The following is a 13,073-nucleotide window of genomic DNA, read 5'->3' on the forward strand; positions in this document are numbered from 1 at the left end:
TGTATCCCGGTTATTCCGTGTAAATTTCTCTGCAATTCAGGTTTCTCACTCCAAGGAATATTTTCTGAACAAACTCCAAACACATTTTTTGCTTCCAGTCCCTTTGTTCCAGAGGATACATATCTACCTGTCCTAAAAAAAAGTGTGTCTTTGCTGACAGCCAGGAATTTTAATCTGCTGAAGAATATACCCCAAACCCCCTGGATTTGGACAATAACATCTGTAGCACTTATCCCACCTTCCCTAAAATAAAGCACAGGGTTTGGGAAGAGAAAGGTTCCCTCTAAAAACCATCAACATTTGCTTTGGTAAATAAAAAGTTGGGATGCATAACAGGGTAAGTTGGTATTTCCAACTTACAGGACAAAAGTTAATCAGATTTAACACAAATTTAATGCAAAATACACAATGCTGGTTGATATCAGCGCTTTTAATAACTATGCATGTACAACAAGAATAAATATACACATCATAGTTGTTGTTTGGGTTTTCTTTTTCAAATAGACTCAACCATAAGGGTCAGGAGAATCCACGAAACAGTTAAAATTCAGAATCAGAAAGAACTGGAGGAAAAAAAAAGAAAATAAGCATTTGGCCTCTTCATACTAATTTCCTTTTTCTTTACATTGCTCAACATCGCTCCTCAATTTGAGTTCTAATCAACAACCACTTCACAGCTCACATTTTATGAAATAATGCAGTTGATGCAATCAAGTCCAGCAAAATGTTTCCCTAAAGATGTTTCCATCATTCACATTCCTTTAAAAAACACACACACACACACAAAAAAAAAAAGGCTCTGACTTCCTCCATCACTATTTAACAGCAAAAATAAACACACCACTGCATCTTAAATGGTATTCTGATTAAAACAGAAATAGAATCTTTCTGGGGTTTCTTTCTGCTTAGCACAACATGTCTTTGTCCAGGAGAGGGGGGAAAAATACCCTCAACCTGCTCATTTTTCTGCACTTGACAATAACGAGCACCAAATAAATAAAATTCAGCCTATGGAAATACAAACCATAACCCAAAAGCCCAGTACCATGTGCAGAGGGGGGCAAAAACCCCCTCAAAAACCCAACCCAGTGCAAAACCTCTTTCTGCTAATGCATATTTATTTCATTTCCATACTTCCAGGCTCCCCAGCTTTCTATAAAGGACTGAAACCAAGCTCCTTTTTGGCGTTATTCCCCCACAATATAGCGATGGACTTCGCTGCCCTGAACGCCACAATGCCAACAACAGAGCGTGCGAGCAATCACTATTAAAAACACATTAAAAGAAAAAAAGGAGGGGGGGAACAATCCACATTTTCACAAAAAAAAAACCCGACCGGAACAGGCATTTTCTCCAGGCAGAAAATCTCAACGCCGCCTTGCATTTCCCAACCTGGACGTCCCTGCTTTCATTCCTGTGGATGCTGCGCGCCGGCATCCCCCCGCTCCGCGCAGCCTTTAACCATTTTATCCCCATTTCATCCCCATTTCATCCCCGTTTCATCCCCGTTTCACCCCCGTTTCACCCCCGTTTTATCCCCGTTTCCCCGGAGCAGGCTGCGGGACAGGCTCAGCCCGGAGTTGCCGCTGTCCCCGCATCTCCTCGGCCCCACGTGCCCCGGGCACATTTCGGGGGGCTCGCCCATCCCGGGGGGCACCCCCAGCCCGGGCATCCCGTCCGGTGCTCCCAGGGATGGGGGTGAGCCTGGAGCGGGGAACAGCCCTGGAGGGGGGACAAGGATCTGCCAAGGGGGGACAGCGGGTTTGGGGGGCAACAGGCTGGGCTGGGGGGCACTGCCGGGGGCATGGACGGGGACACACGGCGGGCTCCGGGGCTCGGACAGGGGGACACACACCACAGAGCCCCGGGGACATCGGGCTCCGCGGGGACACGGCGGCAGCAGCAGCCCCGGGGGGACACGGGGGACACGGGGGACATGGGGACACGGGCTCCCCCCGCCCCGGGGCTCCGCTCCCCCCGCCCGGGGCTGCGGGATGCTGCCCCGCCGCCCCCTCCCTGCGCAGCCCCCCTCCATCCCCGCCGTGCCCGCACGCCGCCACCCCGTTCCCGCCGCTGTCACCCGCGGGTGTCCCCCCTTGCCTTCCCCTCGCCTTACCTGCGGCTGCTCGGGCGGCGGCGGCCCCTGTGCCGGTGCAGCAGCTCTCCCTCTCCCTCTCCTCCTCCTCCTCCTCTTCCCGCTGCTCCCGCAGCCGCCAGCCGGGAATGGGGGGTAGGGGGGGCAGTACCACCAGCGGGACCGTTACAGCCGCGGCCGCTGCGGGGACTACAGCTCCCGGCATGCTCCGCGCCCCGCCACCGCGGCCCGCCGCTGGCCGCTCCGCGCGAGGGGTCATGGGTACTGTAGTCCGCGCGGCTGGCGGGGGAAGGACATAAGGCGACAGGGCCCGGACGGGCGCGAGGCGTGCTGGGAGCTGTAGTACGGCATGGGTAGAGCCGCCGGGCATGGCGGGAGTTGTAGTTCAGCGAGGCATGACGGGAGCTGTAGTCCGTGAAGGCTGACGGGAGGCAGAAGGCCGCTACGGGAATCCCACCGGGATGTGCCGGGCGGGGCTCCACGGCCATCCACGAGCTGATCCCGGCTCCGGGAGACCCTTCCCGGATCGCTTGGCGGGCGCAGGGCCGCGGGCCGGGAGCGAGAGGGGAGCGGGGAGCCGCGGGGCCCGGCCTTGCCCGCCGCCCTCACGGAGCGCTGCCCCTCCTGCCCCTCACAGCCGCTCCAGCCCCTCACGCTGCTCAGGGCGGGAAAAAAGTGTTTGGGAAGGGATGGAGAACCCCGTGGGTCTCACCCAGGGACTGACATTCCCCAGATCCTTCACAACAGCGCTTCCGTGTGTGCTGCTGCTGGTTTTGGAGGCGATGTGAGCTGTGGGTGTGGAACGCCTCCCCTGGGAATCGGGGAATACAGGGATAGCCAGGGTCTGATCCCTGCCCTGGGATGGGACAAACATGCCGGAGGGAACGTCCCTCCTTGTGCCCTTCTCCTGCAGGATTCCAAAGGGACACGCTCAGCTACAGGAAAAGGAGGCTCCGGAGGGATTTTTGGCGTGTTTAACCAGGTGCCCACCTGTGCCCAGGGTAGGGATGACAGGAACAGCAGGAACAGAACAGGAGCAGGAACAGCAAATTCTGTCCCCAGGTTCAGCTCTGAACGCCCTGAGCTCCCGCCTCCACAGCTCCCTGGAATGTGGGGAGACCCCCTGTGGAAGACAGGGATTTCCTGAGACAGACATGGGAAGAGTTTTGGAAATTCCTGAAACGCGAGGCTGTGCCTGGGATGGGGGAGATCCCCAGCAGGAAGAGCTGGAGGAAAAACAAACCAGAGGCATGAAGTTCATGGATTTTATTAAACAACCCCCAACTGCTATGGAAAACGGGGGAAATCCAGGATCTGGCTCTTCTGAGAGTGTATTCCCACGTGGAATCCTCTCGTTTCACTGGCTGGAAATCATTTCCTGCCTCTTTGGGTCACCATTTCCACCCAAATTTATCCTATTTAACATTTAAAAAAATCACACCCTAGTTGACCAAAAAAAAAAAAAAAAATAGACCAAACCCCCCAAATCCCAAAATGGACTGTTTCCTTTCCAAGAGGAAAACCACAATGGAAAAGTTTTGACAACAATTAATTCCAATTAATGTCTGTACGGAGAGGCAGCCCAATCCAGTGGATAAATCCAAATTTCAGCCCAAATCCCTTCCTCAGGCAACTTTCTCCAGACTCGTGGCAGGACAAAGTCTCTGGCCCGGCCGGATTTCCAAACAATTTCCCTGATTTGGGGAATTGAGTGTGGGCTGGCTGAGGAGGTGATTCCCTTTTAACTCCTTTGGGATCATCCAGCAGGCTGCTGGATTAATTTAATTCCTTCTAAAAAAAGGAAATAAAGCCAGCAATGGAGGGAGAGGAGGAGGAAGGGCTCCACATGGAAAAACGTGCTGGAATAGAAAACATATATATAAAAAAATAAATAAAGTGTTGCCATGAGCTCAATAAACATCTTTTATTTACAGCTGTCACCTGATTTCTGTCTTGACTTCCCCAAATAATCCAACCTCATGTCCCAGAGCCAGGGACAGTTCTAATTCCAGCAGGAGCCAGGACAAGCTTTGATTTTGACCCAGACGATTGCTCACTCCACTTGGAAATTTATTTCAGACGAGCACTTTGGTGCTTAAAACTCGAGTTTTTCCTGGTTTATTTTGCCATGAAACACCTCCTCGGTTTATTTTGCCATGAAATACCTCCTCAGAGCCATTCTCAGGAAAAAACGGAGAATTTTGGGCATTGCTCCCTCTGCCCAGCTCAGTGCAGGGCAGCAGCTCCCCCACGGATTCCCAAATTCGGGCTGGGCACCCGCACTGCTGGATGGAAGGAGGAGAAAAGGGGGGATTGGAGGAGAGAGGATGGGAGCTGCTGGATGAAGCACGGACAACCCTCGCCGGGTAGCGGTGTTTTGGGGTGAAATCTGGGCAAAGCGGGGCTAAATCTGGGGAAAACGGGGATAAATCTGGGCAAAGCGGGGCTAAATCTGGGCAAAGCGGGGCTTTTCGCGGCGGGCAGCGCCGGGGACGGCGGTGCCGGACTACAGCTCCCGGCGAGCCGCGCGGGCGGGCGGGCAGAGCCGGAGCCCGGCGGCGGGAGCGGAGCGCAGCGCATCCCGCAGCGGCACCGCCGCCTCCGCCCGGTGAGGGATGCGCGGGGGGACCGGGGCAAACGGGGATGGGGAACGGGGCAGGGACACTGCCGGGGGCACGGGACTCGGAGCTCAGGGTTCTGAGAAACGGTGCCACGAAATTTGGCCACAAAATTTGGGTGTGGAGGGGGGAAGATGTCAGGGATGCGGGATGAGGGCAGCAGATGTGGGTACCGAGGGTAGTGAGCACAGTGGGACGAGGGTGAGTGCAGAGGGGTGTGGGGGTACCTGGGGGTGCCAGGGGATGGGGGCATCCACGGGCTGGGATTTCCCGGGGATGTGGCAGTACGGGTGATGGTGGCAGGGCTGCAAACTCCACGGGGACTGGATGCTCAGGGGCTCAGGCACTCGGTAACGCAGGCACAGAGGTGCTGGGGGCTGTTTGTGCCTTGCCGTGCCCCCGGAGCTGGTGGCAGGTCCTGGAGGCCATGCCAGGGTGCCGAGTTGCCATCACTGGGAGCTGGGATTCCCTGTGGACACGGGGGCCATGGCTGGGGAACTGCTCCTGCCTGCCCCTGGGGTGTTGGCTCTGCTCGGGGACCTGGGGAGCGATGACTTCATGGCCTTATTAAGGACTAATTTCCATCCAGGCAGGGAAAATAAACAAGTGTAGGTGTCGTTTAGCATGGAAAGTTACTGGGGCTGTGGGGAGGCACTGCCTGCTTTCATACACGGCCCGGATTTCTGCCCTTACCTCCACGGGCTGATAATCCCTAAATCCCAATGAGATTAAGGCAGGAGGAAAGGTGGCCGCAGTGCCTTCTCCACCACGTATCCCACATGAGGAAATCCCGCGTCTGCCTATCCCCGATTAACCCGGGCGCTGAGCTCATCCCCCAGAAATACCGGGAGCAGCAAGGGTGAATCCCCATCCCTGGAGGCTGTGGGAGCCATGGGCAGAACTGGGGGCGAGGCAGGAGCTGCTGTTTTAACCCCATTCCTGTTCCCAGCCCAGCAGATCCAGCGAAGCTCGCGGCAGCCATGGCGCTGGTGAAGAGCGGTTGGCTTTGGCGCCAGAGTAAGTGCCACCCTTGAGCTTTCCGGGTTGGGAGCCCCCAAAAAACACCTGGAGAGGTTTGTTGGGAAGAGGTGGGGTGTGGGGGACACAAGGAGCCCCGAGCTGAGCGGGTAATCCACGGCAGCAGGGAGATTGTGGCTCAGCCGCTCGCGGATTCGCGTCAGCGCAGAGAGAGGGGCTGCCTGCCATGAGAACACACGCGGCTCCGTGTCCGGGGCTGGATCCGCTCCCGTGCCTCGGCAGGGCAGCACCCAGTGGCCTGATGGCTTTTTTGGCAGCCCTTTCCCACTTACAGCCACCTGCTCACGCTGCCCTGGCTGCTTGGTGCCAGGCACAGGTGTCCTGTGGGATGCAGCGGCTCCCAGGAGGGATCCAGGTTTGGGCAATGAGATGGGGTCTTGTGAGCGCACTGGCCGTGTCCCACTGGCCTTGCTGGGCTCCTGCAGCTGCTCCCTGTCCCACCAGGCTCCATCCTGCGCCGCTGGAAGAGGAACTGGTTCGTGCTCTACCTGGATGGCAGCCTGGTGTACTACCACGACGAGACGCAGCGGGACATGGACGGCCGGATCCACATCAAGTACAGCTGCCGGGACGTGCGGATCGGCCGCGAGTGCAAAGGTGAGCCGAGGCCCTGCTCCCCAGCCCTGCCTTCCCAACCCCATCCCACGTGTGGGTGCCCCCCTCTTAAACAAGACTCCACCTCTGCACACCCAGCAGACCCCTAAAATAACCCATTAATAACCCCAGGCTGCCCCATGCACCCCTCCTTGCTCCCAGCCGGGATGTGCTGGATGGTCTCTGCCATTGCTTTTCCTGGGGGAAGGAGGGAAGGAAGGAAGGAGGGAAGGAAGGAAGGAGGAAGGAAGGAAGGAGGAACTCTCCTCCTGGTTAGTGCTTGTAACAAACAGGATCCCACGGCCCTGACTCATCGCTCACGTCTCGCACAAACAAGGGGAACAAAGCAGCAGCTTGGCGGGGCCCCGCAGCCCACGCCGCCGCACAAAGCGCCTTTCTGGGGCTGGGAGCGGCCGTGGGAGCACAATCCCACAGCTTTGTGCTCTCCACACGCTCCTGCCAAGCTTCAGAAGGGGGAACACACACGAGCCTCAGGGATTTAAGATTTTGCTCTTGCTGGAGCTCACGATCCCGCTCCAGCAATGAGCATGTCCCGTTCCTACAAAATTTGGGAGCGCTCCAGCAAGTTCAAAGCAAAGGCAGCTCGGCCTCGTGGCCTCGAGCAGATTTTTGGCATTTTGCTGCCCTTCCATGTTCCTTCTGCCATGGGGGTGGAGGTTTCTGCCCATCAGCTCATTCCTTGTGCTGGCTTTTACCCTGTGAGAGCCTGACTGCATCCTCCACGTGGAGACGGAGCCAAAACGAATCCCAGGACTAATTTCCATCCAGGCAGCGAATGGCACATTCCTCTTGTGCCAGGAGGAATGTAGAGCCCGGGGAGGGTCTGTGGGACACCTCCCCGGCCGAGGCTGGATCCCAGCCCATCCCTTCCCTTGGCAGACGTGCAGCCGCCCGAGGGGAGGAGCCGGGAGTGCCTGCTGACCGTGGTGCTGCGCGACGGCTCCAAGACCACGCTGTGTGCCGAGAGCGAGGACGACGCCGTGTAAGCGACTTTTCCGTCCCACTTATCCCAGCCTGGAAAGGGCCCGGGCCGCAGGAGAGCCCTGGCCTGCTCCCACCACATCCCACCCTTGCCTAAACCGGCCCCCAGCCCCTGCTCTCAAACACACTTGCAGGGCAAAAGGTGCAGGAGGAGGTTTGGGGCTCTCACTGAATAATCCAGAGCCAAAAGCAGCTGGTTTTGAGCAGTCCATCTCCTGATGGGGGAGTCTCCTCGTGGATAAGAAATCACCTCTTGGCCTGACTGAGAAGGGTTTTCATCGTTATTTGGAAATAAAAAGTCTGAATGTGAAGCCCTCGCTGGCTTGAGGCAAACTGCCCTTTTTAGCATTGTTCCACTTCTATTTATTTCTTATTTAATTTAGAAATTAAATGTTAAACAAAATTATAAAAATTGCTTTTTTTAAATAAGAATTTTAAAAGTTAGCAGTGGCAAACGTTCTGCTGCACTTGGATGGAGGGAAACGTGCCAAATAGAACTTTATCAACTGAGCTTGACCTCAGCTGAGTGGAAATTCATCCATTACGTGCTCTTCCCCCCAAATTTAGGTGTCGTTTTCCTGCCTGCCCTTGTTTTAGCTGGGGCCATTCCCAGGGACTGCCCTGTGCCCATCCCTGTGGTGTCAGGTACCTCCCAGCACTCATTTAACATCCCCAATCCCAGCTATTGGCCCAGCACTCATTTAACAGGGAATTAAAGAACAGTGCCACGTCCAGGTCCCTCTGGGGAGGAAGGGGACAATCCCCACCCCTCCAGCCCCCCCAAAAACAAGTGCCTCTGTTTTGTTTGCAGTGCTTGGAAGATGGCCGTGCTGGAGGCTAAATCCACCCCGGTGAGGCTTTGTCCCCTGAGCAGGGACACCGTCCTGGCACGGGATTTGGGATTCAGGATTTGGGCAGGGAGAGGTTACCCCAACCCTGAGCTTGGGGGGCTCCCCAACACCCACAGTGCAGCCTCAGGGCACAGGGAAGAAGGTGGGGAGGGGTTGGATGCCACCACTGCTGGCAGGTAACAGAGCTACGGGGACCCTGTGCACTGGAGGGTGATGGGAGGAGAGTTAAGGTGACAGGGACACAGGGTTATGGGGACACAGGTAAGGACACGGTTAAGGTGACAGGGACACCATTAAGGGGGCAGAGCTGAGGTGGTGGAACACAGTTAAGGTGACAGGGACAGTTAGAGGCAGTAGGAGCAGAGTTGAGGTGACAGGGACACAGCTAAGATGACAGGGACATGGGTAAGGTGACAGGGACGATGTTAAGACAGTTAAGGGGAATGGGGGCACAGTTAAGGTGACAAGAGCACAGTTAAGGTGACATGGACACTGTTAAGGTGGCAGGGACACTGTTTGGGTGACAGGGACACTGTTAAAGGTGATGGAGACACTGTTAAGGTTGCAGGTACACTGTTGAAGTGGCGGGGACACTGTTAAGGTGACCTGGACACTGTTAAGGTGATGGGGACACTGTTAAGATGGCAGGGACACTGTTAAGGTCACAGAGGCACAGTTAAGGTGACAGGGGAAGGTGAAGGGAATGGGAGCAGAGTTAAGGTCGCAGGGATACTGTTGAAGTGGCAGGGACACTGTTAAGACGGCAGGGACACTGTTACAGTGACAAGGAAGGGGCAGACTCAGGGTGAGCCGAGCTCAGGCTGTCCCCAGCCCTTGGGACCGCTGGGATTGCCCACCCCAGGGCCCCAGAACCCTGTCCCCCCCGGGGGAGCTGACCCCACAGCCCCCCGCCCGCTGCCGCAGGTGCACGTGTACGACCCCTACGACGACGACTACTACCAGACGGTGCCCCTGGACTCCCACCAGGCCGCCTACATCAGCTCCGGCCACTACGGCCCCCAGTACGGAGGTGGGTGGCCCGGTGGCCCTGGGGAGGGGTGGCCGAGGCCATCGCCCCCGCTCACAGCCCGTTTTCCCCGCAGCTCCCGGGGTGACCCACGTCATCGTGCGCGAGGATCCCTACCGCGTCTCCGGGGACCAGATGGCCCTGGGGCTGCTGGCCGGGGCCGCCACCGGCGCCGCCCTGGGCTCCTTCATGTGGATGCCCTGCTGGTTTTAGTGCCCGCCAAACTGAGCCACGGCCTCCCTTTGCTCCCAGCCCTGCCTTGGACCTGCCCTGAGCGCCCTCAGCCTCCCCAGAGCACCCCGGGGACACACTGCCACACACGCCCTGCTCCGGCCCCAGCTTCTGCATTAAACAGCCCCACGTGCTTCAGAGCCCCCCAGACCCACTCCAGAACCCCACAGCACCCAGTTCCCATCGGCAAAGGTTCCCTGGGCCACCGGCAGAGCTTCTCCATCCCAAATCTCCACAGGGAGCTGGCTGCAGAAATTCCGGGTGAAAGTTTAATTTTTTTAATTTAATTTGGGGGGAAGTGGCTGGATCTTTTTTGGCTGGGTGAACCCCACAATGCAGAGGCTTTTTAAGGGCGTTTTTTTGGGAGAGGCTCCAGCACCAGAGGGCACCACAGGGATGGCTCAAGAGGTGGGTAAAAGATTAAGGAGGATGAAATCTTCTGCAGGATTTCTACCTCTTTCCAACATGCACCGGTCCCCTGGGCCTGGCCAAGTTGGAGAAATGGTGCAAAACCCTCAGGAATTGGAGTTCAACCCTTGGGAATGAGGCTGAGAAGAGCCCAGGGAATATCCCAACCTCTCAAGCCGAGTGGGAGGGACACCCAGCATCCTCAGTTTCACCCTGATTTTGGGGAGGGGGAGAAGGGCAGCTCTCCAAGGGGACCAGGGAGCCTTTCTGGCAGCCAAGCTGGGATCTTCACAGCAGGGATTTGGGATTGAGGGGGACAAACTCCTGGTCAGGCCAGGGGACAAGCAGCACCTCAGGGTTTTGGGTGGGCAATGGAAGAGGTGAGGCACAGCTGCCCAGTGTCACCCCTAGAGCCAGGATGGTATCCTGGAACCACGACTGACATTGAATTTAGGAATTACAACCCCCCAGCTGGATAGAAAACCACCAGTGACACCAGCACCCCAGCCTGCTCCTGCCTTTAGGTCAGTTCACCCTGTGCCCATCAGGGAATTGGGATATCCCACCACACCATCCTCATCCTCTCCTGCATTCCCTGCCTCCCTCCTGCTGCACACCTGCTCCCAGAAAGGGGAAAAAATACAAAAAAACCTCTTTGAAGTCTAATAAAGGCAGTGAAAAACCAGCCCTGGCCTGAGGGTGAGTGAGGATGAGGAGGGAACGCTCAGTCTCAGCCACCTCCGGGGTGGGAGGATTGTGTCCCCCTGGAGAGCTGCCCAGGGGTGTCACAGCTCCCCTTGGCCTCCCTGCCTTTCCAGCAGGAAAAGAGGGATTCTGCCCCTGAGCCCAGGTGAGAGCCCACCTGCAGCCCTGGGGACACAGCAGCAGCACCTGGAGCTGCTGCAGAGAGCCCAGAGGAGGCCCCAGAGCTGCCCCAGGGCTGGAGCCAGGCTGGGAGAGCTGGGGGCGCTCACCTGGAGAGGAGAAGGCTCCAGGGAGAGCTCAGAGCCCTTGCAGGGCCTGAAGGGGCTCCAGGAGAGCTGCAGAGGGACTGGGGACAAGGATGGAGGGACAGGACACAGGGGATGGCTCCCAGTGCCAGAGGGCAGGGATGGATGGGATAGTGGGAAGCTTTTCTGTACCAAGGCCTCACCACCCTCACAGGGAAGAATTTTACTAGAATATCTCATTTACCAATCCAATATCCATTTTATGGTTCATGGGCCAAGGTTCATAATCCCAGGTGAGACACACTGGGAGATGGAAAGATCTGGAAACTTGTTACCAATAGCAACACGACCTAGAAACTGTCTGTCCCTCCCATGCCACATCCAGCTGCTGACCTGCAAAAGCTCCTTTTCCCGAGCTCAGACACCCATGCTCCTCATCCCTGCAGTACCTGGACATCCTGGAAGTGTTCCTGCTTCTCTCCTGCTGTGCTGGTCTCCCAGACATCCAGGCACATGGAGCAATCCAGGCAAGGACAGTGCTGGAGCAGCCTCCAGCAGCAATTCCCGGGGTCTTCATGCAGGCCCTGCACTAGGGAGCTAAATGAAGCAGCAATTAAATATAAATAATTTTGGAAGCACAAACAATAGATGCACAGCCCACAAAAGCACCTGGCTTGGTCTGCTGCACTCAGCAGGGGCTTCCCAGGAGCTCGTGGTGCCCAAGAGGGACACGGAGTGCTGAGGGACAGGGGTCAGGGCTGACCTGCTCCATTCCCAGCTGCCACCCAGACTCGCAGCACTCCTCTCTCCCAGCAGGGAGAGCTGCTGAAGCTCCAAAGCTCAGAACAACGCCAAAACCCCTCGGGAAAACGGGACCCGCACTAAGGAGCAGGCACGAGCCATTAGAGCCCATCATGGCCACAAACTGCCTGGAAAACGAATCCCACAATTTCCCATGGCACAGGAGTCAGCTGGGGGCCACCTGACCCTCGCTGGGCTCCAAACCCACTTGCCTGCAAATGGAGCAGCTCAGGAAATGTCAGGATCAAACCTCCAGTTTCCATCCAGCCCCCCTTCCCAAGCTGGGATAAACGCAGGAAAGGTCAGTGCCAAGCCACCAGTGCTGGGAGCATGGACAAATCCCATTTTCTCCGTTCCCTGCCCTGTACCCGAGGAGCCACTGGCTGTGGGAGAGACACTTCAGTGCTTTAATTAGCAGTAACTTTAATCAAGCCTTTAATAACATCCTCGTTCCAGACGTGCTCTCCGGGTGGCCCACAGCAAGCACTCAAAATGGCTCTAATTTATACCCAAACCCTCAGAAACAGGTGGCAAGCCTGGAAAATTCGATTTGGAAACAGCAGCAGCAGGGCAGAGCTGTAGGGCAGCAGGAGCATCATCACCCAGCTGCCTGCAGCCCTTCCCTACCCCTCATCCTCCCGGGAAGGGCAGAGCTGCAATTCCACAGGAGTTTAATTCCCAACATTAATGGGAGCCCAGCCTTTCCAGCATCCATCTGGGCAGCCAGCTCCATTCTGCTCCTACAAGAGGATCCTACATATTTGATAAAAATCCACGTTTGACTTCACCACGAGCTTGGACCAGGGTGGAGAAGGGGAAAACGGTTAAAGAGAGGGGGAAAATAAAATCGGTATTTTTGCCAATTGATGAAAAATCCCTTAAACTGATGAAAAAACCAATTCCACTGGTGAAAGCCCAAGCCCTGCAAGCCTGGAAAGGCAGAGGGAGAGCAGCAGAGGAGGAGGCAGCGCAGATGGGAGGGAGAGGCTGCTCCGAGGTCCGGCTGTTTGCAGCTGCCTCCGTGACTGCGGGAGCGCCGGCAGCCTGTGCCGCAGCCCGCCCGCCCCATTTATCTTCCTTCGGGGCTGGGACATGCCCGGCATGGAAAAAGCGGCTGCTGCAGCAGGCAGGGAGAGCCCTTGCACTTTGGATTGCCGAGGATTCGGGAGCTGGAAGCAGAACTGCAGCGAGGGGACGGCTCGGCTCGGCTGCCGCAGCAGCTCTGCAGATGCTGCCAGGTGGATGCTGAGGCTCCTGCAGCCTGGAAAAATCGGGGCTGATCCCAGCAGCGAGCAAAGGAGCCATCAGCACCGTCCAACCTGAGTCAGACAATCCCTCCTGGATTTTGGAGCTGGGCTGGGAGAGGGAGCTCGACCCAGTGCAGCCACGAGTGAGCGGCCAGGAGCATCCTCTGGAGCTGGTGGGCGCTCCCCACCCATTCCCTGCTCCACAGCAGCT

General features: G+C 56.9%; 2 protein-coding genes across 5 annotated transcripts in view; one reads left to right on the forward strand and one right to left on the reverse strand.

Annotated features, from left to right (window-relative positions):
* FAM168A (family with sequence similarity 168 member A) overlaps nucleotides 1-2,214 on the reverse strand; it is a 123,753-nt gene extending 121,539 nt beyond the window's left edge. The window contains exon 1 of one of the 2 annotated variants that reach the window (XM_030962903.1): nucleotides 2,117-2,214. The gene's annotated coding sequence lies outside the window, so the exon portion shown is untranslated. The remainder of the gene's footprint in view (nucleotides 1-2,116) is intronic. The other variant, XM_030962887.1, reaches the window with a different exon arrangement.
* A 2,189-nt stretch (nucleotides 2,215-4,403) lies between these two features.
* PLEKHB1 (pleckstrin homology domain containing B1) lies at nucleotides 4,404-10,546 on the forward strand. Of its 3 annotated transcripts, none has more exons than XM_030948425.1 (7): nucleotides 4,404-4,461; nucleotides 5,663-5,730; nucleotides 6,196-6,348; nucleotides 7,246-7,348; nucleotides 8,159-8,198; nucleotides 9,123-9,228; nucleotides 9,302-10,546. In XM_030948425.1, the coding sequence occupies exons 2-7, from the start codon at nucleotides 5,694-5,696 to the stop codon at nucleotides 9,436-9,438; spliced, it is 576 nt and encodes a 191-aa protein (XP_030804285.1). In that variant the 5' UTR covers nucleotides 4,404-4,461; nucleotides 5,663-5,693; the 3' UTR covers nucleotides 9,439-10,546. The 3 variants fall into 3 exon arrangements, with proteins under 3 accessions (XP_030804285.1, XP_030804293.1, XP_030804277.1); XM_030948433.1 differs by having other exon boundaries at nucleotides 4,458-4,467; XM_030948417.1 differs by lacking the exon at nucleotides 4,404-4,461 and adding an exon at nucleotides 4,621-4,703.
* Nucleotides 10,547-13,073: the final 2,527 nt, after the last annotated feature.

The sequence above is a fragment of the Camarhynchus parvulus genome, chromosome 1, assembly GCF_901933205.1.
Source record: "Camarhynchus parvulus chromosome 1, STF_HiC, whole genome shotgun sequence".
Classification (NCBI taxonomy): domain Eukaryota; kingdom Metazoa; phylum Chordata; class Aves; order Passeriformes; family Thraupidae; genus Camarhynchus; species Camarhynchus parvulus.

Excerpts from the sequence above, each read along its gene's own strand:
- PLEKHB1 (XM_030948425.1), top strand. The coding sequence starts at position 5,694 with ATGGCGCTGGTGAAGAGCGGTTGGCTTTGGCGCCAGA. Across the intron at positions 8,199-9,122 it reads TGGAGGCTAAATCCACCCCG|GTGCACGTGTACGACCCCTA; the intron begins GTGAGGCTTTGT and ends CCGCTGCCGCAG. Across the intron at positions 9,229-9,301 it reads CTACGGCCCCCAGTACGGAG|CTCCCGGGGTGACCCACGTC; the intron begins GTGGGTGGCCCG and ends TTTTCCCCGCAG.